Source organism: Erinaceus europaeus, chromosome 4 (assembly GCF_950295315.1).
Source record: "Erinaceus europaeus chromosome 4, mEriEur2.1, whole genome shotgun sequence".
In the NCBI taxonomy this organism is placed as follows: Eukaryota; Metazoa; Chordata; class Mammalia; order Eulipotyphla; family Erinaceidae; genus Erinaceus; species Erinaceus europaeus.
Genome location: NC_080165.1, coordinates 24,179,606 through 24,204,958, shown reverse-complemented (window position 1 = coordinate 24,204,958; position 25,353 = coordinate 24,179,606). Strand labels below are relative to the sequence as shown.

At 40.6% G+C, this 25,353-nt stretch overlaps 3 protein-coding genes across 3 annotated transcripts in view; 2 read left to right on the top strand and 1 right to left on the bottom strand.

The window, feature by feature from the left end:
* SLC25A17 (solute carrier family 25 member 17) overlaps positions 1 to 4,746 on the top strand; it is a 55,332-nt gene extending 50,586 nt beyond the window's left edge. The window contains exon 9 of the mRNA XM_007523406.3: positions 4,140 to 4,746. Coding sequence (XP_007523468.1) covers positions 4,140 to 4,287 — 148 coding nt within the window. The 3' untranslated portion in view covers positions 4,288 to 4,746. The remainder of the gene's footprint in view (positions 1 to 4,139) is intronic.
* The window catches only part of SGSM3 (small G protein signaling modulator 3), a 421,214-nt gene that overhangs the window by 12,896 nt on the left and 382,965 nt on the right, over positions 1 to 25,353 (bottom strand). The window lies entirely within an intron of this gene.
* Positions 22,966 to 23,623, top strand: LOC103113825 (large ribosomal subunit protein eL15-like). The gene is given in 2 exon segments (XM_007523405.3): positions 22,966 to 23,048; positions 23,050 to 23,623. Coding segments are annotated over 2 exon segments (594 nt in total). The 5' UTR covers positions 22,966 to 22,980; the 3' UTR covers positions 23,576 to 23,623.

Genomic DNA, 25,353 nt, shown 5'->3' with positions numbered 1-25,353 from the left:
AGGGAGAGAGAGAAAGAGAGATATCTGCAGCCCTGCTATGGTAACATATGGTAACATATGCAGCCCTTGCATATGGTAGCATGTATGCCATTCCCTGGTCCCAAGAACAAAAATTTTAAAGATTTATTTATTTTATGAGAGAAACTAGAGCACTACTCCAACTCACCTGGGATCCAACTGGGAGGCTCAGGTGTGAAGTCTGTGCTCTGCCAGTTTAGCTCTTTGTCCCCGGCTTGGAGAAGATAAGGATATTGTTTATTTGTTTAGATAGAGACAGAGAGAAATAGAGAAGGGAAGGAGAAATAGAGAGGGAGAGACACCTGCAATACTGCTTCACCAATTTTTCCCACAGGTGGTGACCAGGGCCTTGAAACCAGGTCTTTGCAATTGTAATGTGTGCTTGACCAGGTGCACACCTGGCCCTGAGAAGCTGAGTTTTTTTTTTCTGTTTGTTTGTTTGTTTTTTCTTTACCACATGTGGCTAGTAGCTACTATATTGGCCAGTGCAACATAGTCTGCCAGGTTTCTGTAAGTGTTTTTGATAAAGTACTTGTTAAAGTACAGATTTGTGCCTTTCATCTGAGGTGGGGTGTGGCAATCTTAATTTTTTTTAATATTTATTTATCTATTCCTTATTGTTGCCCTTGTTGTTTTATTGTTGTAGTTATTACTGTTATTGTGTTGTTGGATAGGACAGAGAGAAATGGAGAGAGATGGGGAAGACAGAGAGGGGAGAGAAAGATAGACACTTGCAGACCTGCTTCACCGCCTGTGCAGGTGGGGAGCCCCTTCACCCCTTTACCCCTGCAGGTGGGGAGCCAGGGGCTCGAACCAGGATCCTTACGCCAGTCCTTGCGCTTTGCGCCACCTGCACTTAACCCGCTGCACTACCACCTGACTCCCAGCAATCTTCAATTTTAAACAGATCCTGGTGGTCCTGATGTGAGTGGATATAAGGAAAATCTGCTGCACTCTTGTGTACCTCTCCTTTTGCTACTCACACAGAACACTTCACTTCTGACACTTCGGGTCACCAGTTTTGTCTAGGATTTTTCCCATACTGGGTAGTTCTTCACAACACCAACTGTATATCCTATAATTTAACTCAATTCTGACACTAGCTGGAGATCCATGAGATCCCACAGGTTAACTAAGGACTGGTTCCCATCTGACAGACACCAACTTCAGATGCCAATCAAAAATAGAGGTCCCCTGGATACTGTACTTCTAATGTGGTTATAAATCAGAAGTTACCATGGCCTTCATCTTATTGTACCTAATTGTTTATAAACTAGCTCACAGAACTAACTTAAGGAAACACTTCCATTCACCAGTTTATTAACTGATAGGAAAGGAAATGGCAAGTGCAGTTGAAGAGATACATAGGGGAAGATCTGGAAAGGTTCCAGGTGCAGGAACTTTGTCCCCATGGCATCATCTCCTAGTACATGGGTGTGTTTACTTACCTGAAAGTTCTCTGTACCCCATTCTTTTGGATTTTTTAGATAAGCTTCATCACGTAGGAGTGATCTGTCACTAATTTCATAGAAATAGAGACAGAGAGGAGAGATACCTATAGCCTTGCTCTACCACTTACGAAGTATCCCCTGCAGATGGGGACTGGTGGCTTGAACCTGGGTGTTTGTGCATGGTAACATGTATGTTATACTGGATGAGTCACTGCCTGTCCTTGTCTGTTTCTTTTTTCATTTATTTATTTATATATTTATTTGTTTATATAGAGGAAGAGAGAACCAGAACTTCACTCTGATATATGTGTTGCTAGGGATTGAACTCTACACTTCATGTACTTTAGGGTCCAAAACTTTAACCGCTATACTACTTCCCAGGTCACTAACATCATTTGTAGCCCCTCTCCTGTCTCTAGAGAATAGTGGGTAGAACTGAAAATTCCAAACTTCTAATGTGACTTTGTTTTCTGGTGGCCAGCCATATCCAGGAACCCGCCCTGATTCACCTCATTACAACAAAAGGCACTGACTGCTATCATCCAGGAGATTCCAAAGGATTCAGCAGCTCTTTGCAGGAGCTAGTATCAAAGATCAAATATTAGAACAAGAGATGCTCCTAGTGCTCTTATGAAATTACAAGGGCTTTAGAAGCTAGGAACTGGGATCAAAGATCAGCCATATATATATATTTTTTTTCTTTTTCTTTTTCCCTTGTAGCAGACCTCACCTTAAGAAATATTGAGGGGTTCGGTGGTAGTGCAACAGGTTAAGCACACTTGGTGCAAAGTGTAAGGACCAGTGTAAGGATCCCAGTTTGAGCCCCCAGCTCGCTTTGCAGGCGGTGAAGCAGGTCTGCAGGTGCCTGTCTTGATTTCCCCTTCTCTGTCTTCCCCATCTCTCTCTACTTCTCTCTGTCCTAGACAACAACAACAATATCAATGGCAACAATAACAACAACAACAAGGACAACAAACTGGAAAAAATGGCCTCCAGGAGCAGTGGGTTCATAGTGCAGGCACTGAGCCCTAGCAGTAACCCTGGAGGCAAAAAAAAAAAAAAAAAGAAAAGAAAAGAAAAGAAAGAGAGAAGAAAAGAAAAAGAAAGACAAACATTGCAGTGAATTTTTCTTGCATCTCTGGGCAGAACATATTTCAAGTTAGTCAATAACAAATGGTTTGCTCTCAACAATAGGTTTTCACACATAGCAACTATATACAATGTAAAATAGCTTCTGCATAAAGCACTTGATTAGTATGAATACTTGAATGTGCAAGCTGGAGTTGCTGAAGAACTAGTTTATGATATTAATCCACTCTCAACAGGTCACTTTGGAGAGATCATTGATTCTGATTCCTAACTGTAGCTGAAGCTTTATTCTCTCTGGTTAAAGTACTGGCTTTAAAAAACTTGTTCATCTTATTGGGGGAGAGAGAGCAGCAGAGCACACAACTTTCATATCTGAAGCCTATAGTTCAATCTCTGGTACTGCATAAGCCAGACACACACACACACACTATAAATAAATACATCTTTTAAAAAAAATTTAATATTTATTCCCTTTTGTTGCCCTTGTTTTATTGTTGTAGTTATTATTGATGTCATTATTGTTGTATAGGACAGAGAGAAATGGAGAGAGGGAGGAGAGAAAGATAGACACCTGCAGACCTGCTTCACCGCTTGTGAAGCGACTCTCCTGCAGGTGGGGAGCCGGGGGCTTGAATCAGGATCCTTACTCCGGCCCTTGCGCTTTGTGCCACATGCGCTTTAACCCGCTGCTCTGCTGCCCGACTCCCAATAAATACATCTTTAGAAAAGCAAACTGTCCCAGACTTAGTGAATCAGAAGTTCTGTGAATGGTGCCTAGCAATCTGATGTTTACCAACCCTTTCAGATGAATATAATATGCACTAAATTCGAGAATCATAATGTCAAGAGTGGGTATATGCGAAAACTGAAAAATAAGTGGTTTCTCCTTTCCACCACTTCTTCTTTAGTCTGTTGAGGCTAAAATGATTTAAACCAATTGGCAGATACTGTTAGGTTGAAATAACTGAATTGAGAGATCATTAAAAATCAAAGAACTCTTTACTAGACCACATATTTTTGTATGAAGTTAGTTTTAAGAGATTTTAGGATCTGTAGCTCATCTGTGGGATGTTGTCAGCATGGATAGTAGACTCTCATCAGTTCCCAAATGTCTTTAAAAATAAAAAGTACTGGGAGTTATGCAGTAGCGCAGTGGATTAAGCGCAGGTGGCGCAAAGCACAAAGACCTGCATAAGGATCCCGGTTCGAGCCCCCGGCTCCCCACCTGCAGGGGAGTTGCTTCACAGGTGGTGAAGCAGGTCTGCAGGTCTTTCCTCCTCTGTCTTCCCCTCCTCTCTCCAATTCTCTGTGTCCTACTCAACAATGACGACATCAAGAACAACAACAATAATAACTACAACAATAAAACAAGGGCAACAAAAGGGAATAAATAAATATTTTTTAAAAAGGAAAAATAAAAATAAAAAGTACTTTGAGAGTAGAAGTCTGTTAATATTTAAACCTTCCATTTTTGGTTTTGTTCCTAATGATGAAGCCTTTGAAAAATACCATCTTTCTTTGATGTGAAAATTGGCCTTTACAAATAAATTCTTTCCTTTTTTCAAACCTCTTTTCTTGTAGATGTTTTGGAATAATGGGGCTCTACAAAGGTCTGGAAGCCAAACTGCTGCAGACAGTCCTCACTGCTGCTCTGATGTTCCTTGTTTATGAGAAACTGACGGCTGCTACCTTCAGAGTTATGGGGTTGAAGAGTGTACAGAAACACTGAAGAGCCAGACTGCAAAGTGTGGAGATGGGGGTTTCCTTCTGTGTGAACAGAAGTGACTCTGCTTTTTCTCTTCCTCCCTCCACCTTGAACTTCACCCTCATTGGTTTGAAATGCATCTAAGGGTAAACATGGTGACTAGCCAGCTGAACCCACTATCAACTTCATTCTTATATTGGTTGGTTGAATTGTGTAAGAGAGGATGGACTAATATATATATGCCATTGAAAACCAAAAAAGGAAAGTTATAGGGGATATTGGTTTCCATATGGGAAATGGATTCTTGTCTGTCATATGTAATCTTTTCCAGTTAATTCTTTTTTAAAATCCAAGTTGTTCCCTTTCTTTGAACCCTCCTTCAGGTTCTAGGGCATATTTTATGCCTTGTAGTTCTCTTAATACACTTACATATGTCTTAGAATTTTTCTCACTAAAAATACTATGACTGTGCTGTGGGCATGACTTAATTTTGTTGGACTTTCATTTTTTTTCTTCTGCTTAAGAAAAGGTGTCTTCTTTAGTATCTGAATATTTGTTTTATGGTGAAAGTAAGAATTATTAATTCCAAACGATTATCTTATAAACCATTTGTAGGCATAACTTATTTCTTAATATTTGATTTAATTTTAAAAATATTTACCTTGAATTAATCCTTTCGTCACAATACTCAAGGTTTTATATTCGTCTGTATACACCTGAATCAAGTCAAGTCCCAGTAAATTGTCAGCACACACACACAAAAAAAAAACATTCTTAAAAGTGACCTGGGGGGCCGGGTGGTAGCACAGCGGGTTAAGCACACTTGGCACAAAGTACAAGAACCGGCATAAGGATGCAGGTTAGAGCCCCCGGCCCCCCACCTGAAGGGGGATCGCTTCACAAGTGGTGAAGCAGGTCTGCAGGTGTCTTTCTCTCTTCCTCTCCGTCTTCCCCTCCTCACTCCATTTCTTTCTGTCCTATCCAATAACAATGACAGCAATAACAACAATAATAGTAACAACAATGATAAACAACAAGTGCAACAAAAGGGAAAATGGCCACCAGGAGCAGTGGATTCATAGTGCAGGCACCGAGCCCCAGCAGTAACCCTGGAAGCAAAAAAAAAAAAAAAAAAAAAAGTGACCTGTTATTAAGGTATTACATCTGATTTTTATTTGGAAATATTCCTTAACTCCTGTTACTCAAAGTGTGTATTAAGCAGTAGCATTAGTATCATGTGGGAGCTTGTTGAACAAGTATTTTTGTTATTGATAGAGACAAAGAAATTAAAGGGGGAGGAGGAGATAGGGAGAAAGAGGGACACGAGCAGCACTATTTCATCACTAATGAAGCTTATCCCTTGCAGATACAAACCATGGGCTTGAACCCAGGTCCTTGCACATGCAAACCACCCACCCCATTGGGCATGCATTTTAAGTAGATCCCCTGGTGTTTATACTTACATAGAACTCCAAGATCCCGGGAGTTGGGTGGTAGTGCAGTGGGTTAAGCACACGTGGTGTGAAGCACAAGGACCAGCTTAAGGATCCCAGTTGGAGCCCTTGTCTCCCTACCTGCAGGGGAGTCGCTTCACAGGCAGTGAAGTAGGTCTGCATGTGTCTATCTTTTTCTCCCCCTTTGCCTTCCCCCTCCCTATTTCTCTCTGTCCTATCTAACAACGACGACATCAATAACAATAATAACTACAACAAGGGCAACAAAAGGGAAAATAAATAAGTATCAAAAAACTTAAAAAAAAAAAAAGAACTTCAAGAGCCCTTAGAGCCCCTGACCTAATAGCATATATCACTTATTTTAGTATAGACACCAAGATAATTTTTTTCTCCAAGGAAGCCTAGATTCATATGTTAAAACAGCCTCTGAGAAACTGGGAATCCTATGCTGTCATTTATGTTCACTTCACAGCATGTGCTAAGGTGATAGGGCTTTCTTTCTTTTTTTTAATATATTCTTTAATTTTTTTACTCTTTATTTTTTGAGAAAGGAAGAGACAGAGAGAAAGGAGACACCACAGCGCTGCTGTGCCATCCATGGAGCTCCCTCAGTGTCATCCATGGCACACCATGTGGAGCCGAGATTCAGACCCAGAGCTACACACACTTAATGGGATGCACTTTACCTACCAGGTGAGTTATCTCCTAACCCCATTTGGTACGACTTTTATTATTATGTAGTTAGAAATGAATTTAGATCTTGAGCTGCCCAAGAAATAAGCTTTCTTTCTTTTCTTTTTCTTTTTCTTTTTTTCTCCACAGCACTGCTCAGCCCTGGCATATATTGGTGCTGGGGACTGAACCTGGGACCTAGGAGCCTTAGGCATGAGAGTCTGTGTGCATAATCATTATGATATCTCCCCCACCTAGACGTTTTCTTGACATTAGTAGAATAGTTCTTAGGTTTCTATGACTCAGTTTTGCCCCTATGATAAAATAACAGGTTTTTCACTTGTGAGTCTATTTCAGTCAGAGAGTAATAATAAAGAGTTTATGGACTCTTATTTAATTAATTTTTGAGATTGGATGTTTCTTTATCTTATTTTTCCTCTGGTTTCTGTGGTAATTTCAAAGTATATGATTATCAGCTAGTAATAATTGAAAGGTCAATGTGCTGTTCTAGATAACAAGAATTTGGAGGAATTAATCATCTGAGGGGGGGATTAAATTCATGCTTATCTCCTATTTAAGCCAGAGAGTCAGCCCCACTACTACTTTTTAATTTTCTTTAAGGCTTGTGTATCTCTGGCAGGACTTGGGTAAGAAACACAAACATTTTGATTGCTTTATAGGAAAAGAATGATCTTCATGGTGCCATGTGTACTTTTATTGTTTTGTATATTATTCATTTGAGATCTTGAATTTTGAGCTTGGGATATTATGAATCTGTATGTTAGAATACATTTTAAATTATATAGCTATTTTAGGTGCTTATGATGTGAGACTGTATCTGATGCTTCCCCCCCTGATTTTAGGAAGGAACAATGTAATATTGAGATTTCATATTCTCTGTGGAAGCTTATAGACTCACTAATACTAGGCAGTGACTCACCCAGTTTTGCAACCTTTGTGTAACAGTAAGTTTCTTGAGAAAACTAAATTGCTGAAGTCTAGGGGCCTGGTGGCAGCTCACCTAGTAGAGCACACATATTACCATGCAGGAAGACCAGGGTTCAAGCCCCTGGTCCCTACCTGTGGGAAGCTTCACAAGGCATATAGGATTGATGCAGGTGTCTCTCATCCTCTCTGTCTTTTTCCCATTTCCTCTCCTTTTCCGTCTTTTGCTGTCTCTCATCCTCTATCAAAAGAAAAGGGAGGGGCTGAACAATGGCACACTTTGTTGACTGCACCTTACCATATTCAAGGACCCTAGTTCAAGCCCTTAGTCACCCCCGCAGGAGACAAGTTTCATGAGTGGTGAGGCGTTTGTTCTGCAGATGTCTCTCTCTCCCTCAATTTCTCTCTGTCCTATCAAATATAAGAAAAATAAAATAAAAATAAAGTGAAGAAGAAGGAAGGGAGGGAGGGAGGAAGGAATAAAGGAAGGAACAGCAAAAATGGACAGTAGGAATGGCATCGTCATCATGCAAGAACCAAGCCTCAACTACAACCCCAGTGGGGGCTTATCCTGGTCTATACTAGAGAAATGGAAATGTATTCTTTTTGATTCTTTATGCAGTTCCTCTCAAATGCGAGGAGTTAAAGCCCTAGATTATATTGTTGCCACTGTGATGGGAAATTTAATTTCTGTAAGTATTTAATCTGTGTTTTGAACTGGACACTAATATTTTATCCTTGTCCATTTTAAAATTAAGTTTGAAACACAAAAATAGGATTTACCATTAGTACATAAGCAGTGCGAGTTAGACTCTTTGGTTTTATTCCCAGCTCTGCCACTGACTAACAAATTACATCATCTTCTGTGCTTTGGTTTCTTGATAAGTGGTGATAATAATACTACCCGCTTCACATGATGTTTGAGAGCTAATGGTATCAGCGAAATCCCTTTATGATCACAAGAGAGAAGATAACTGAGTGCAACTTGTGACAGGGTCTGGATTTATATAGCAATTTTGCTTCTTAAAGTTTTACACTTTCTCATTTTATAATCCCAATATCTCTAGGAAATATAGAAATAAAAGTACCCCCCATTTAATTAACAAGGAAATTGAGATAGAACTATCAACTTGCCTGCCTGGTTTGAGCTAGGAGTAGAGTTGAGTTTCCTACAGTCTACTGTAATGATGAAAAGAATGGATTCTGGAATTATACCAAAGTTCAACTCTGGCCCTACTCCTTACCTGCTATGGGAACAAAGCAATTACTGAACTCCTATAAAATTCAGTTGCTCAAATCAAAACAACTCAGTTTCTTCAACTGTGAAATAAAAATCTCGATAAGCCTACCTCATAGGGTGATTGTGAGGATTAAATGAGATCACTTACATAAACTGCTTGGTATAGTGCTTGCCATATTAAGAGCTAGATAAGGGCTGAGGAGATAGCATAATGGTTATGCAAAATGACTGTTGTGCCTAAGGCTCTGATGTCATAGGTTCAATCCCCAACACAACCAAAAAGAGCTAGATAAATGTTAGTGACTAGTATTATAATCATATTAGTGATAAGGTAAGAGGCTTTTTGAATAGATAAAACTATAATTCTGTGTGAAGCACTCAGAGGTGGACCTGGCTTCAGATTTTCATTCTATCATGTAAAAAGCACTATAACCACGGGCACTTCTTCACCTTTTTAGTCTTTATGTTCTTATCTGTTCTGTAAAAGTAATTACCTCACAAAACTGCCATGTGTATATATGTGTGTGTGTGTATATATATACATATATGCCTAAGTAGCATCATTTTGTTCAATGTCTATTTGTTATAATGTTGAATGAGGAGGGAAGTTTGGATTGTTAGTCAAGGCTGCTGTTGAAGAATATGCATTTTGCATATTCTCATGTCTATGTGAGTTTTCTTCAGATGCTCTGGGTTCTTCCCCTGTCCCAAGATGTGGGTAGATTCATAGGTGTGTCTAATAAATTGTCCCAGTACATCCTCAAGGCCAGGGGCAAGATCCTACGTTTGACCAGCTGGCCCTGGACTCCCCCAAGGGCTGTGGCACCGTTGTGCTCTCCGGACCTCCTAAGGGCAGAGAGGTGTACAGGCATTTCAGCAAGGCCCCAGGCACCCCACACAGCCACACCAAGCCTTATGTCTGCTCCAAGGGCTGGAAGTTTGAGAGAGTCAGAGGCCAAAGGGCCAGCCCTGGCTACAAAAACTAACCCCAGATTCTGCCTTGTTAATAAAAATAATTTAAATTCTGAAAAAAATAAAACATGAAAAAAAAATAAATTGTCCCAGTAGAAGTAAATATAGATGAGTTTTAGAGTACACCCTATAACAGAAGGGCATCTTGTCCAGGATTGGTTCCTACTTGTACCCTGAACTATGGGGATGGTCACTGACCACCCATAACCTTGAACCAGAATACTAGAGTTGGAAAATGAGTAAGTAGAAGTGATATGCCTGAATAATATAAATTATGATATTAGAAATGTTTTTGGCTCTTTATTTAGAAGTTTGTAATTTTTTGTGGGTAGAAATAGACCAGAGGCTCGGGAGTCAGGCCGTAGCGCAGCGGGTTAAGTGCAGGTTGCGCAAAGCGCAAGGGCTGGCTTAAGGATCCTGGTTCCAGCCCCTGGATCCCCACCTGCAGGGGAGTTGCTTCACAGGCAGTGAAGCAGGTCTGCAGGTGTCTATCTTTCTCTCCCCCTCTCTGTCTTCCCCTCCTCTCTCCATTTCTCTCTGTCCTATCCAACAACAATAATAACTACAACAATAAAACAAGGGCAACAAAAGGGAAAATAAAGAAATATTAAAAAAAAAGAAAGAAATAGACCAGAGGCACTTGAATCCATCTTGAATGTTATCATTGTCTTTGTTTATGTTCTCCTGGCATGTCAGGAATCTTTCCTATAGTTTCTGGTGAATTCCTGCTCAGATCAGGCATTGGATGTTCCTGGAAGCCTTTCTAAAACTTTGCTCTTTCCTTGCCACCCACCCCAGACTTCTCTAACATTTTGTGCATATGTCTATCACTATACTTCCAATGTTCTATTTTGAATTATAATAGTTTGTATCTCTATTTTCTGCTAGATACTGAGCTTTCTTAGTACTGAAAATGAATTTTTCAAGTAGCAGAGTGTCTCACATCCAGGAAGCACTTAGTTGTATGAGTCTTTGGTAGAAAATAGTGCTGACCTTTCTCTGAACAAATTCATCTGTTAACTCAACATTTACATGTTTTTAGAAATCTTGCACTCATATTTTTTTGGTTATCAGTTTTTCAGATCAGTCTTTTTTTTTTTCAACTTTTTTTTTTCTCCTTTCTTGGGGGAAGGGAGATCAATGGTTTACAGTCAATAGTGAAATACAGTAGTTGGTACATGTGTACCAATTTCAGTTTTCCCCATAACATCGAACCCCCCACCTAGGTCTTCCTCCGCCATCATGTTCCAGGACCAGAGTCCTTTACTTTGGTGCAATACACCAAATCCAGTCCAAATTCAACTTTGTGGTTTTTCTTCTGTTATCTTTCTTTTATTGTTTTTTCAGTCTTTATTATTATTATTTATTGGATATTGACAACCAGAAATTGAGAGGGGAGGGAGAGAGGGAAGGAGACAGACACTTGCAGCCCTGCTTCACCACTGGCAAAGCTTTCCCCCTGCAGAGGGGACTGTGGTCTCAAACCTTGTGCACTGTAATCTGTGTACTCAGCCAAGTGCACCACCACCCAGCCCCTCTTTCTTCCTTTCTTTTCTTTTTTGTTTGTTTTGTTTTGTTTTGTTTTCCCTTATTATTTTTCAACTTCTGTCTGTGAGTGGGATCACCCCATATTCATCCTTCTCTTTCTGGCGTATCTCACTTAACATGATTCTTCAAGCTCCACCCAAGATGAAGTGAAGAAGGTGAGTTCACTGTTGTTAATATCTGAGTAGTATTCCATTGTGTATATATACCACAACTTGCTCAGTCACTCATCTGTTGTTCGATACCTGGGTTGCTTCCAGGTTTTGGCTATTACAAATTGTGCTGCCAAGAACATGTTTGTACACAGATCTTTTTGGATGGATGTGTTTGGTTCCTTAGGCTATATCCCCAGGAGAAGAATTGCAGGGTCATAGGGTAGGTCTACTTTGACCCTTTGGAGAGATCACTGCTTACCACAGGGGTTGATCAATTGACATTCCCACTAATAGTGCAGGAGGGTTCCTTTGTTCCCACACCTCTCCAACATTTGTTGCTGCTACCTTTTCTGATATATGACATTCTCATAGGAGTGAAATGGTATCTCATTGTTGTCTTTATTTGCATTTCTCTGACCATAAATGACTTGGAGCATTTTTTTCATGTTTGCTGGCCTTTTGGATCTCTTCTGTGGTGAATATTCTGTTCATGTCCTCTCCCCATTTTTGGATGAGGTTATTAGGTATTCTTGTTGCTGAGTTTGATGAGCTCTTTATATGTTTGGTTATTAGCCTCTTGTGTGATGTATAGCATGTAAAGATCTCCCATTCTATTCCACTGGTCAGTGTGTCTATTTATGTCCCAGTACCAAGCAGTTTTTATTACAAAGTCCCCATAATACAATTTGAGGTCTGGGAGTGTAATGCTTCCAGTTCTGTTCTTTCTTCTTAAGATAGTCTTGGCAGTTCTAGGTCTTTTCTGGTTCCAGATAAATATTATAGCTTTTATTCTGTTCTCCTAAAAAAAAAAAAAAAAACTGGTTGTGACCTTGATGGGGATTGCATTAAATTTGTATATGACTCTGGGTAGTATATTCATTTTGATGATGTTAATTCTTCCAACCCATGAACATAAACTTTCTTTTTACTTCTTCTATTTCCTTGAATAATGACTCATAATTTTCTGTATACAAGTCTCTCACTTCTTTTGTTAGGTTTATTCCTAGATTCTTTTTTTTTTTGCCTCCAGGGTTATCACTGAGACTCAGTGCTGGCACTGGAGGCCATTTCCCACCATTTTTGTTGCCCTTATTGCCCTTGTTACTGTTTTTGCTGTTGTTGTATAGGACAGAGAGAAATCATGAGAGGAGGGGAAGACAGGGAGGGGAAGAGAAAGATAGACACCTGCAGACCTGCCTCACCACTTGTGAAGTGACCCCCCTACAGGTGGGAGCCAGGGGCTCGAATTGGGATTTTTTTGGGGGGGGTTGTTTGAAAAGTCATGATTTATTTTCAATGTTTTTCTTTTTTTATTTAATTTCATTTTATTAGTTGTCACCTTAAATTTCCATAAATATTTTCTTATTTTTTTACTTCTCCTTTGACAAGATGCAAGAGAAATTCATTCTGGTTATTAAGGAAAAGTGTTGTTATACACCAGGGTCTGGGCTTCACATGCTTTTTCATTTACTTCTTACAACAATTCTATAAAATACACATTTAAGTGAGGCATATCTAAAGTAAGTTTCAGAAAACAGAGGAAAATTTCTCTACCCTTCTGGGGCCTACTGAAGCTGGATAACCAGACAAATTAATATCAGACAGATTCGTTAGTGATAAACAAAGATTAATTAATAACATGTATAGAAAATTTACATATGGGCTGGAAAGAAAGCATAATGGATCTGCAAAAGACATTCATGCCTGAGACACTAAGGTCCCAGGATCAATCCCTAGCACATCTATAAGCCAGTGCTGAACAGTTATATAGAAAAAAATTATATTCCTTATCTTTATTATCTTTTCTACCTATTTAATAGAAAATGTCTAGTGTGGTGGTTTTAATTTTCCAGTAGCAGAGATGAAGAAACCTTTAGACCACCAGAGGGCATTGTAGACAGCCTCCAATGTCATCTTCATTATAAAGCACAGCTGTCAGATGCCTAGTGGAATTTACTCTCATCTAGTCCTCCCAAAAGCTATATCCTTACAGTCACTGAGCAGTCTGAGTGGAATATATGGCTCAGAATGGTTGGAGCCAGCCCGCGAAGCACCCTTTTTATATATAAAAGCAAAGAATGGGTTACATAGTATTTTGCTGAAATTCTATACTTTTTAAAAATATTTATTCCCTTTTGTTGCCCTTGTTTTATTGTTGTAGTTATTGTTGTTGTTATTGATGTCATCATCGTTGGATAGGACAGAGAGAAATGGAGAGAGGAGGGGAAGACAGAGAGGGGGAGAGAAAGATAGACACCTGCAGACCTGCTTCACCGTTTGTGGGGAGCTGGGGGCTTGAACAGGGATCCTTACTCTGGTCCTTGCACTTTGCGCCACCTGCGCTTAACCTGCTGCACTACTGCCCGACTCCCAATTCTATACTTTTTTCCCCAAGCATATATCTAAACTTAAATTTCGTACCCAAAGTTTAAAATCTTTTTCTTAGCCTGGTAATATAAGCTTGTTGCTCTCAGTATCTCAGAAACTCAAGTCAGAGACATCAAAAATCTATTTTCTTGTCAGTAGCATCTGCCTCTTTACTGTTTTTTTTTTTACACTAACAAAAATTGAATTACTCTGTTGTTTTATTTACTGCCTTGTAGAAGAGGTACAATAAGTCAGTAGGCAGAAAAATAATTGAAAGAGCAAGAAAGAAAAGAGGGTAAAAAGCTGTTTGACAATCCATTAATTTAAAAATCAATTCAAACCCTTAGTAAATATGTGATTTTGGTGTAAACAGATAAATTATTTCACATTGTTTGAAGTAAATGTCCTATTAAGGATTTTAGATTTTAGCCGTTGATCTATGCTTCAGGAGCATTTGTGATATTAATTTATTTCACAACCATGTATTGTATACTTATTTTTGGCACTTGGTAAGTACTGCCATACAGATTTAAATACTCTTTATACTCTCTCTCTTTCTTTCTCTGCCTAATAATAATAAATAGCATTTATTAAATTTTTTAAAAAAGAATGTCTGCTACCTTTTTAGAATTTATTTATTAGTGATAAAGGAGCAAGAACCAGTGTATCACTTTGACACATGTGGTTGATCCAGGACTCCATGCTTGTATGTTCAGCACTCTAGCCACTGCATCTCCCCTGAGTCACTCTCCGGTCTCTTAGTACTCCATACATCTGAGATGAACTGGGTAGATGATTTCTCTTTATAAGTGTAGAAAGAGGTTCACAGCCAGTGACAGAACAGGACTCAGTGGTCTTCTAATTCCACATCCTATCTTTCCCTCTAACACCATGCTGTCTTCCCAGCAGTCAACTTTCTATTCTCTATCTCTCTTTTTTAAGATTTGTTTTTAATCTTTATTTATTTATTGGATAGAGACAGCAAAAAGTGAGAGGGACAGGGATGATAGAAAGGGATAGAGACAGAGAGATACCTGCAGTCCTGCTTCACCACTTGCACAACTTTCCCCTTGCAGATGAGGACTGAGGGCTCGAACCCAGGTCCTCGGACAGTGTAACATGTACTCAACCAGGTGTGCCACCACCTGGCCCCAACTTTCAGTTCTCAAAGGAAGAACTTGTAGGGTATGACATGCCAAGGTACTCAAGGTTAGAAATAGGTGTGTCATGGTCACTTGGTAGGTTTTCTTTCCCTTTTTTTTTAAGTTACTATTTATTTGTTGGATAGAAAAAGCCAGAAATCAAGAGGTAAGGGGATGATAGAGAGGGAGAGACAGAGAGTCGCCTGCAACACTGCTTCACCACTTGCAAAGTTTTCTCCTGCAGGTGGGGACCGGTTGCTCAAACCTAGGCCCTTGTGCATTGTAACATGTGCTCTCAACCAGGTGCACCATCACCTGGACCCGCTTGGTAGTTTTAATTTCTTAACTTAGTAACCATCTTAGGTAAGTGCATAAGCTTATCAGTACTATTTCTCTTTCCCCCAAGAATGAAATGTAGATTCCATTTTAAGTAATGAAAAAAACTATTCATTTTTAGTACAGGATTGACATATTTACTGGGAATTATTTCCAAGTATTAGTTATATGGGGGGCCAGATCATGGGACACCTAGTTGAGCACATGTTACAATGCTCAAGAACCCAGGTTCAAGCCCCCAATCCCCACCTGCAACGAGGAAGTGTCACAAATGCGAAGCAGTCCTGAAGGTATCTATTTCTTTCTTCTTCCCTCTCTATTTCTCTCTGTGTCCATCAAATAAATAAGTTTTAAATATTTTTAAGTTTTAATAAATTAAAAATTAATAAATTAAAAATTAATAAATTTTAATATTTAAATTTTAATAAATATTTTTAAAACCTCTCTTCTAGACCATTAATTGCCCGTGTCTTCCCTAAAATATGATTCATATGTGCAGTCATGTCCCTGTTAAGAACAGCTCCATCATGTGATTATCAAGACTGCATTTATTATTATTTTATTTATTTATTTTTTTTACCAGAGCACTGCTCAGCTCTGGCTTATGGTGGTGTGGGGAATTGAACCTGGGACTTTGGAGCCTCAGGCATGAGAGTCTTTTTGCATAACCATTATGCTATCTACCCCCACCCCAAGATTGCTTATGGATGACCTTAACACAAAGTTTTCTGTGTGCCTTTTAATTTCTTTTTTTATTATTTTAAATTATCTTTATCTTTAATTATTGGATAGAGACAGACAGAAATTGAGACAGAAGGGTGTGATAAAGAGGGAAAGAGACGTAGAGTCACCTGTAGCACTGCTTCAGCACTTGCAAAGCTTTCCCCTACAGGTGGGAACTGGGGGCTTGAACTCAGGTCCTTACATTTGTAGTGCATACACTTAACCAAGTATGCCACCACCTGGCCCCGCTTTTTTTAAAATATTTATTTATTTATCCTCTTTTTGTTGCCCTTGTTGTTTTATTATTGTTATTGATGTCATTATTGTTGTTGGGTAGGACAGAGATAAATGGAGAGAGGTGGGGAAGACGGGGAGAGAGAGAAAGACACCTGCAGATCTGCTTCACTGCCTGTGAAGCGACTCCCCTGCAGGTGGAGAGCTGGGGTTCGAATCAGGATCCTTATATATGTGGCTTTCTTATATTTATTTATTTTATTTTATTATTATTATTTTTTATTCCTTCCAGGGTTATCACTGGGGCTTGGTGCCTGCACTACGAATCCACTACTCCTGGAGGCCATTTTTCCCATTTTGTTGCCCTTGTTGTTATTGTTGTTATTGTTGCCATTGCTGTTGTAGTTGTTGAATAGGACAGAGAGAAATCAAGAGAGGAGGGGAAGACAGGAGTGGGGTGGGGGGGGGAACACCTGCAGACCTATTTCTGTTTCACTGCCTGTGAAGCGACCCCCTGCAGGTGGGAAGCCAAGGGCTCAAACTGGGATTTTTAGGCTGGTCCTTGCACTTCAGGCAGGCCATGTGCATTTAACCCACTACACTGCCGCCCAGCCCCTCTTTTTATTTTTTTATTTTTAAATATTTACTTATTTACTTTATTAACCAGAGCATGGTGATGAGAACACACACATAGACACACCCATACCTGGACTATAATGCTGAGTTTGTGTTTATCTAAACCACAATAACTAGAGCTGCAATCCTAATAATAGGTATTTTGACAAAAAGTGAGATGGCTTCCCTAAGATACAGTGCTTTAGTAATTTGACCACATTAAATACAATATGGTACACAACAAAGCAAAGGACTGTGGGGAGATGGGGATGGGAGGGACTAGAGAGGATGTTGGTAGAAAAGGACCTAAGTTGGAGGTGGGAGTGCTTTGTAGACATCCACCATGGAGAGATGAGAAATTGTACTTAAGTGTCAACAACTATAACATAAACCATTCCCCCAATAAAATGCTCTGGAAAAAATGCAATATGGCACCTGCACCCCTAACCTTATTCTGAACTGAATAGAATATAGCATGTATGCTGACACAGGACGCTGAGGGGGAGGGTAGACAGCATAATGGTTATGCAAAGAGACTCTCATGCTTGAGGCTCCAGGGTCCCAAGTTCAGTCCTCAGCACTACCATAAGCCAGAGCTGAGCAGTGCTCTGGTTAATAAATAAGTAAATATTAAAAACTGAGAAAAAAAAAAAAAGCTTTAAAAAATAAAAAAGGGAGTTAGGCAGTAGTGCAGCAGGTTAAGTGCACGTGGCACAATGTGCAAGGACCGGGTAAGGATCCAGGGTTTGAACCCCTGGCTCCCCACCTGCAGGGGAGTTGCTTCACAGGCGGTGAAGCAGGTGTGCAGGTGTCTATCTTTCTCTCCTCTCTGTCTTCCCATCCTCTTTCCATTTCTCTCTGTCCTATCCAACAATAACAACAGCTATGACAACAATAGCAACTACACAACAACAACAACAATAGCGCAACAAAATGGGAAAAATGGCCTCCAGGAATAGTGGATTCATAGTGCATGCCCCAGCAATAACCCTGGAGGAAAAAAAAAAAAAAAAACTTCCTTTAATGAAAACAGTGACTTGGCAACCTTAAAATATCTGTCCACAACTTTGCAGGTGAGATATGTAAGGCAAAATTAAATAAATAAATAAATTAAAATAATAAATATTTTTTTAAATAAAAATTAAAAAGAAAGCTGAGGGGGGTCTGGCAATGGTGCACCCCGTTAGGCTTCGTACCAAGGCCAAGGATCTAGGTTCGAGCCCCCGCTCCCCACCTGCAACAGGGACACTTCACTAGTGGTCAAGCAAGTCTGCAGATACCTGTCTTTCTCTCTCCCTCTCTATTTCTCACTCCTCTCAATTTCTCTCTGTCCTATCCAATAAAATGGAGAAAGAGGAAAAAAGGATGCTGGGAGTATTGGATTCATATTGCAGGTACCAAGCCCTAGCGATAACCCTAGAGGAAAAATAAATAAGTAAAGCTGAGAAGTGAATGCGTAGAAGTAGGGACTTACTAGCAGAAACAGCACTCTATGTAATCAAAACAAGAATACATCACGCTGGGAGTCCAGCAGTAGCACAGTGGGCTAAGCGCACATGTCTAGAAGCACAAGGACCTGTGTAAGGATCCTCATTTGAGCCCCAGGATTCCCACCTACAGGGGAGTCACTTCACAGGAAGTGAAGCAGGTCTGCAGGTGTCTATCTTTCTCTCCCCCTCTCTGTCTTCCCCTCCTCTCTCCATTTGTTTCTGTCATATCCAACAATGAAAACAACAACAACAATAATAACTACAGAAACAATAAAAAACACCAAGGGCAACAAGAGAAAATAAATAATAAAGTTTTTTTAAAAAGAATACATTATGCTATTATTATTTTGTCTTCAGATTTCACTTTCTATTCTCAGTTCCTAACAAACTTAAGAAAAGCATAGAAGTATTACTATCTTGGGGCCAAGGACATACCATAATGGTTATGCAAAAGACATAACTATTTGCATATGAGGTTTCAAAGTCCCAGGTTCAATCCTCTGCACCACCAGTGCTCTGGTAAAACAAAAAAAAAGTACTGTTGAGGTTTCAAAGTCCCAGGTTCAATCCTCTGCACCACCAGTGCTCTGGTAAAACAAAAAAAAAAGTACTGTTGTCTTGTACCAGAGATAGTTGGCTAGTCAGCAGATCAACAAATCATTTTTGAGCATTTACCCCATCCCAGCCACTTTACTAGGAAATTAGAGGCACATTGTGACAAGACACACAGTCCCTGCTCTTGTGGGACTTGCACTGGAACAGAGGTCAAACATCCTGACTGCTTTAAATATAACAAAATACATATAATACAACCTTTGGTTTAAAACTTGGACATCACCATGATATGTTACAGTGCTGGCTTATAATGCAGTACCTTTGGAAGATCACTATGTAACTGTCCCTTCAAGGATCATTCTACAGTGATGTGGGGTTTCTACTTTATTTTTTCTTTTCTTTTTTTAAATATTTTATTTATTCTCTTTTGTTGCCCTTGTTGTAGTTATTATTTCTGTTGTTATTGATGTCGTTGTTGTTGGCTAGGAAAGAGAGAAATGGAGAGAGGAGGGGAAGATAGAGAGGGAGAGAGAAAGATAGACACCTGCAAACCTGCTTCACCGCCTGTGAAGCGACTCCCTTGCAGGGGGGGAGCTGGGGCTTGAACCGGGATCCTTATGCTGGTCCTTGAGCTTTGTGCCACCTGTGCTTAACCCGCTGTGCTAGAGCCCGACTCCCTCTATTCCTTTTTTACAACTATGATACCATCTCCTTAGAAAATAACCTGGGTCCACCTGCATATTAGTTGTCAGGCTCAGGTAAAAAGGAAACACTGACAAACCATAGGATAAGAGGGGTACAACTCCACACAATTCCCACTACCAGAACTCCATATCCCATCCCCTCCCCTGATAGTGTTCCTATTCTTTAACCCTCTGGGAGTATGGACCCAGGGTAGTTATGAGGTACAAAAGTTGGGAGGTCTGGCTTCTGTAATTGCTTCCCCGCTGAACATGGGCATTAACAGATCGACCCATACTCCAAGCCCATCTCTCTCTTTCCCTACTGGAGTGGGACTCTGGGGAAGCAGTGCTCCAGGACATATTGGTGGAGTTGTCTGCCCAGGGAAGTCAGGTTGGCATCATGGTATCATCTGGAATCTGGTGGCTAAAAAAAAAGAGTTAACGGGAGTCGGGCGGTAGCACAGTGGTTCAGCGCAGGTGGCACAAAGCTCAGGACCAATGTAAGGATTCCAGTTTGAGCCCCCGGCTCCCCACCTGCAGGGAGTCCCTTCACAGGCGGTGAAGCAGGTCTACAGGTGTTTGTCTTTCTCTCCCCCTCTCTGTCTCCCCTCCTCTCTCCATTTCTCTCTGTCCTATCCAACAATGAAGACATCAATAACAACAATAATAAGTACAACAATAAAACAAGGGCAACAAAAAGTGAAAATTAATAAATATTAAAAAAAGAGTTAACATATAAAGCCAAACAAATTGTTAACTAGTCATGAACCTGAAGGCTGGAATATTGCAAATAAAGACTTGGGATTTCTGTTTTGAAGATAGTAGGCCAATTTTAGTTATATTCCAAAGGGCCCATGAGTATACTAGTTTTTTCCTGAGCCTGACATCTGATATGCAGGTGGACTCAAGTTATTGTCTGGGGAGATGATGTCATAGCTGGAAAAAGGGCTTGAAAGCTGGATCAGAGAAGAAAGTAGCTTCCAAATATGGGAAAGGTGCATAAATATTGTTGACTGTAAACCCCATCGATTTGATCTGGGGCCCATATTCAGCATAGGAGCCTATGTAACCTCTGTATCCCTGTGGGTCTGAGCTCACATTCTGTGGTCATGAGTAGGAATGCTCCAAGCAACCCCAATTTCAGGACCCATCTTACTCAGGTGGTAGATAGAGTATGTTATCCAGCCTCCCTTCGGAGGATGAACATTCCCTACCGTTGTTGATCCACATTGAGGGCAAGGTCCTATGGGGGCCCACAAGGGGTCCATTGTGTTTGTTCCTGATGGAGATCACCAGTGGCAGTGGAGAGAGGGATCTATTTGAGGTCTAGGCCCATCATGTCTGTGTGGGAATCTCAGGATTCCCCCACTAGGACCCCAGATGATGGAGCGACCTGATAGTGACTAAGGACTCATCATTAAAGTATGCCAGTCTCTTGCCCTTATTCAGCTTTTGCAGTCCTTACTTTGATAAAGTTAGCTTTGGAGTGACTGAGGGAAGTGTAATAGGAGGTAGGTGAGGAGGGTATCGAGGTCTACGTAGAAACTATTTCATTAGGAACTTTATGGTGTCTTTTTAGGTCTTTCTACTTGCTTGCTGCATATACTGACTCACTGCAGACTATTGTGCACTTTTGCTTTCAGGTATATATTTTGCCCTAATGTATGGATACATGTGAGCATATGCCTTATCTCATGGGCCCTGGTCTATATCTAGGTTTGGGGGCTTTGTTAGGAGGTGAACCACCTGAAATGGAATTAGAGAATCCTATGAGAAAGGAAAGGTCTCACCCAAGTAATGAAGCTGAAGGGTTGACATTCCATGCCTGATGTCTCTGGACACGGTCCAAAGTGAAGCATGCCTAGGTGGTACTTGTTGAATTGATTAGTTTGGGATCAGCAGATGCAGTATCTGTTGGTATGAACTGAGAGAAGCCTGAAGGAAAGTAAGCCCCACCCTAGAGGTTCCAGGACTGGGGAAAATATGGGCTTTATAGAGGAAGCAGGAGGTTCCTGCTGTCTCAGGGTTTAAGAAAGCTATCAATAGTTACTGCTATAATCAAATTATTTGGCAAATGTATTAACTTTGAAAATCCCATTGTTAGGATTTGCTGTATCATACACAACATCATGATAATTTATGTCCTTTGACATTATATATAGCTGTGTTTTATAAAGTAACGCCACTGGTTGCTTCTGTTCTCCTGGTCTAAGCTTTTAAGAGAGTCAATATTTCAAAGAACAAGTCATTATTAGAAATGTATGAACCAGGAGTTGGGCGGTAGCACAGCGGGTTAAGTGCAGGTGCAAAGCTCAAGAACCAGCCTAAGGATCCTGGTTCGAACCCCTGACTCCCCACCTGCAGGGGAGTCGCTTCACAAGTGGAGAAGCAGGTCTGCAGGTGTCTATCTTTCTTTCGCCTTCTCTGTATTCCCCTCCTCTCTCCATTTCTCTCTGTCCTATCCAACAACAATAATAACTACAACAATTTTTAAAAATCCCACTGTTTATTTTTTTATTGGGGAATTAATTTTTTTTAATTTATTTTTTATTTTATTTTTTATTGAGGCCGGGCGGTGGCAACGGGTTAAGTGCACATGGTGCAAAGCGCAAGGTCTGGAGTAAGGAATCCCGGTTCAAGCCCCCCGGCCCCCCACCTTCAGAGGGGTTGCTTCACAAGCGGTGAAGCAGGTCTGCAGGTGTCCCTCTCCCCTTCTCTGTCTTCCCTTTCTCACTCCATTTCTCTCTGTCCTATCCAACGACAACAATAATAATAACCACAACAACGATAAAAATATAGGGACTACAAAAGGGGGAAAGGTGACCTCCAGGAGCAATGGATTCATGGTGCAGGCACCCAGCCCCCGCAATAACCCTGGAGGCAAAAACAAAAAAAAAAAAATTATTTCCTGATCCATAGGCAAATGTGTTATCCATTGCACCACTGGTCTGCCACTATTTATTTATTTTCATGAGAAAATGACAGACCAAAGCAATACTCAGCTCTAACACAGGGGAGTTGGGGATTGAACCTACAATCTTTGGCAGCTCCAGTATGGAAGTCTGTTGTGCTACCTCTGTGATTATTAGTTTGTTTTTGTTGTTGCTGAGGCTTCATCTCCCCAGGCTGACAGAGAGAGGGAGATCATAAGAGAGCTAAAGACACCACAACGCTGAAGCTTTCTCCCATGCAGTGGAGGCAAACTCAAACCTGACACATATGACAAAGCAGACACACTATCCTGCTGAGGTATTTTTTCAGGCCCCAAAACAAAAATCGGGTTTTTGTTTGTTTGTTCTGTTTTGTTTTTAAGTCATCACTCGGTGCAGTAGCAAGCTCATTGGCTGTAAACGTGGGAAGCCTGGACTCAAGTCCTAGTTGCTTTCTTAGCTTTTTTGCTGACTATCTGGGTGGCAGATTAACAAATCATGGCACATATTTGAAGTTTGGTTTTCCCTCTATAAAAGGGAGTGGGTGTGGTGCCGAACAGTCTCAAAATGAAGTAGAGGGTTAGATTTAATTAAATTTTTTTAAAGAAAACAGTAGAGCTTTCCTTTCCGTCTGGCGGCAGGCATCGGGGTGAGCCAAGATGGGTGCGTACAAGTACATCCCGGAGCTCTGGAGGAAGAAGCAGTCAGACGTGAAGCGCTCGCTGCTCGGTGCCGTGCTGGCAATACCGCCAGCTGTCGGGCTGGACGGGACGCCCGCCCCACCGCAGGCTGGGCTACAAGGCCAAGCAAGGTTACGTCATATATCGGATTCGTGTCCTCCGTGGTGGCCGCAAACGCCCAGTTCCCAAGGGTGCGACCTATGGCAAGCCCGTCCATCATGGCGTCACCCAGCTGAAGTTTGCGCGGAGCCTTCAGTCTGTTGCTGAGGAGCGAGCTGGACGCCACTGTGGGGCTCTGAGAGTCCTGAATTCTTACTGGGTGGGTGAAGACTCCACATACAAGTTCTTTGAGGTTATCCTCATTGATCCATTCCATAAAGCTATCAGAAGAAATCCTGACACCCAATGGATCACCAAACCAGTCCACAAGCACAGGGAGATGCGGGGGCTGACATCCACAGGGCGCAAGAGCCGTGGCCTTGGAAAAGGCCACAAGTTCCACCACACCATTGGTGGTTCTTTCCGTGCAGCTTGGAGAAGGCGCAATACTCTCCAGCTCCATCGTTACCGCTAATAAGTTTGTTTGTTTTAAAAAAAATTACCTAATAAAAAATTTAGGACAGTCCTGTCTGCTTAAAGGTGTTCTTTAATTGTTAAAAGTCAGTCTACGATTGTTTTCTGCATTGTCAAATTATGAAAGTTAAAAGTGCAATAATATTTGAAGACTTTAAGTGGTGTTTATCTTGTTTCTAATAAGATATACCACCTTTTGTCTTTTGTTAGGGAGTTATGTCAGCGTTTAAGATGCTGTTTGGTATGACAGATGTAACATTCTAAGGAGTGCAGAAACTAGCCCTGTAGATTTGTTGGTGCATGTGAGGAAACCTAAAGCTTTCTTAGAGTGATGCAGTGTTCTGCTGGGTCACCCTTAGGTGGCTTTTTGTGGGAGGTTACTTGGTGAGGACAGATACTTCAATTGGGTGTTGCTTGGAGATTTATTATTGTTTTTACAAGGATCTGCATTTTTAGATTTAGCCCAAATACTCCATTCTTCTTCTTCTAGCGTTTGCCCTTCTTCCGTAGCCAGTCAACAGCGTCAGGTTGAAAGCTGTCAGGAGCTGCTTGTTGCTGGCTTTGAAAGTGACTGGGATCCATGTGGATTCAGTCGGCTAGGAAGGATTGTCAGTTTCCCCAATGAATGGGTACTCCAATGCATCCCAATACTCCATTTATTGCTTATGACACTTTCAAAGTGACAGATAGAGGGCTCTAGTCTCCACAGTACCACTGGAGTCATAAAAGGTGAAGGCTCCTGACTCAGTGCTATGACTTCATAGGATATGGAAAGTCCTAGCTTTTGTGCAAACTAATATTTATACTGATGTTTGTTGAAATTCCAGGGTATGTTAGTATAAAACGAGATTAAGGATAGTAAACTGATGACGTGAGACAAAATTTCTTGGGTCAGTCCCCAACAGGGTCCTTTCTCACAGGGTTATGAAGTTGGTCGTGTAGGCATTTCCAGTCACAGTGTACGTGTTCTGTGCAGTTACTCTTACTACATCCCAATACCAGAAACTGTACCATTCCGCAAATTAGCCAGACCGTCAACTCTCTAGTTTAACATTACTTAAACACATTGAGTTGGATTCTGTTTTCTGGGAAAATTTGTAGGAAATAGGTATACCCAGACTTTACCAACCCTGGGGTTATTAGTTTAAAAAAAATATTTATTTTTTTTTGGAAAGTTCAACTGCTAGGTGTCCTTAAAACATTTTTTCCCTCTTTAGGGGTCTTAAAGACTCATATAATATCCAGAAAACCTGTAGTGGGTTCATTCAATTTAAGACATAAATACCTTTTCACTCAGTTTCTTTTTTCTATTTTAATTATCTTTATTTATTGGATAGAGAGAGCTAGAAATCGAGAGGGAAGGGAAGATAGAGAGGGAGAGAGAGAGGCACCTGTAGCTTCACCACTTGCAAAGCTTTCCCCCAGGTGGGGTCACTCAGTTTCTTAAACCATGTATTTTGATTGTATGTAGAGGTTGTTCAGCTAAAAGAGCAAATGTCTTAGACAAACAAACAAACAAAAACAGTAGAAATAAGAAGCATTGTGTGGTTATCTCATATTATTAGATACAATCAAATTTACTGCTCAGATTCTCTGGGAGGGTGTTTGTTTGTTTGTTTTGTTTTGTTTTTTCTCTCTCTCTCATTCTCTCTCTTCTTCTTTTATTACCTGACATGTATCCTGCAGGTGCCTCCTGGAAGCATGCCATTTCCTGTAGCTAAAAATGTATCACAGTGAACAGATAATTGCAGGTCAGCTTTGTCTTTCCTCTTGGCTCTC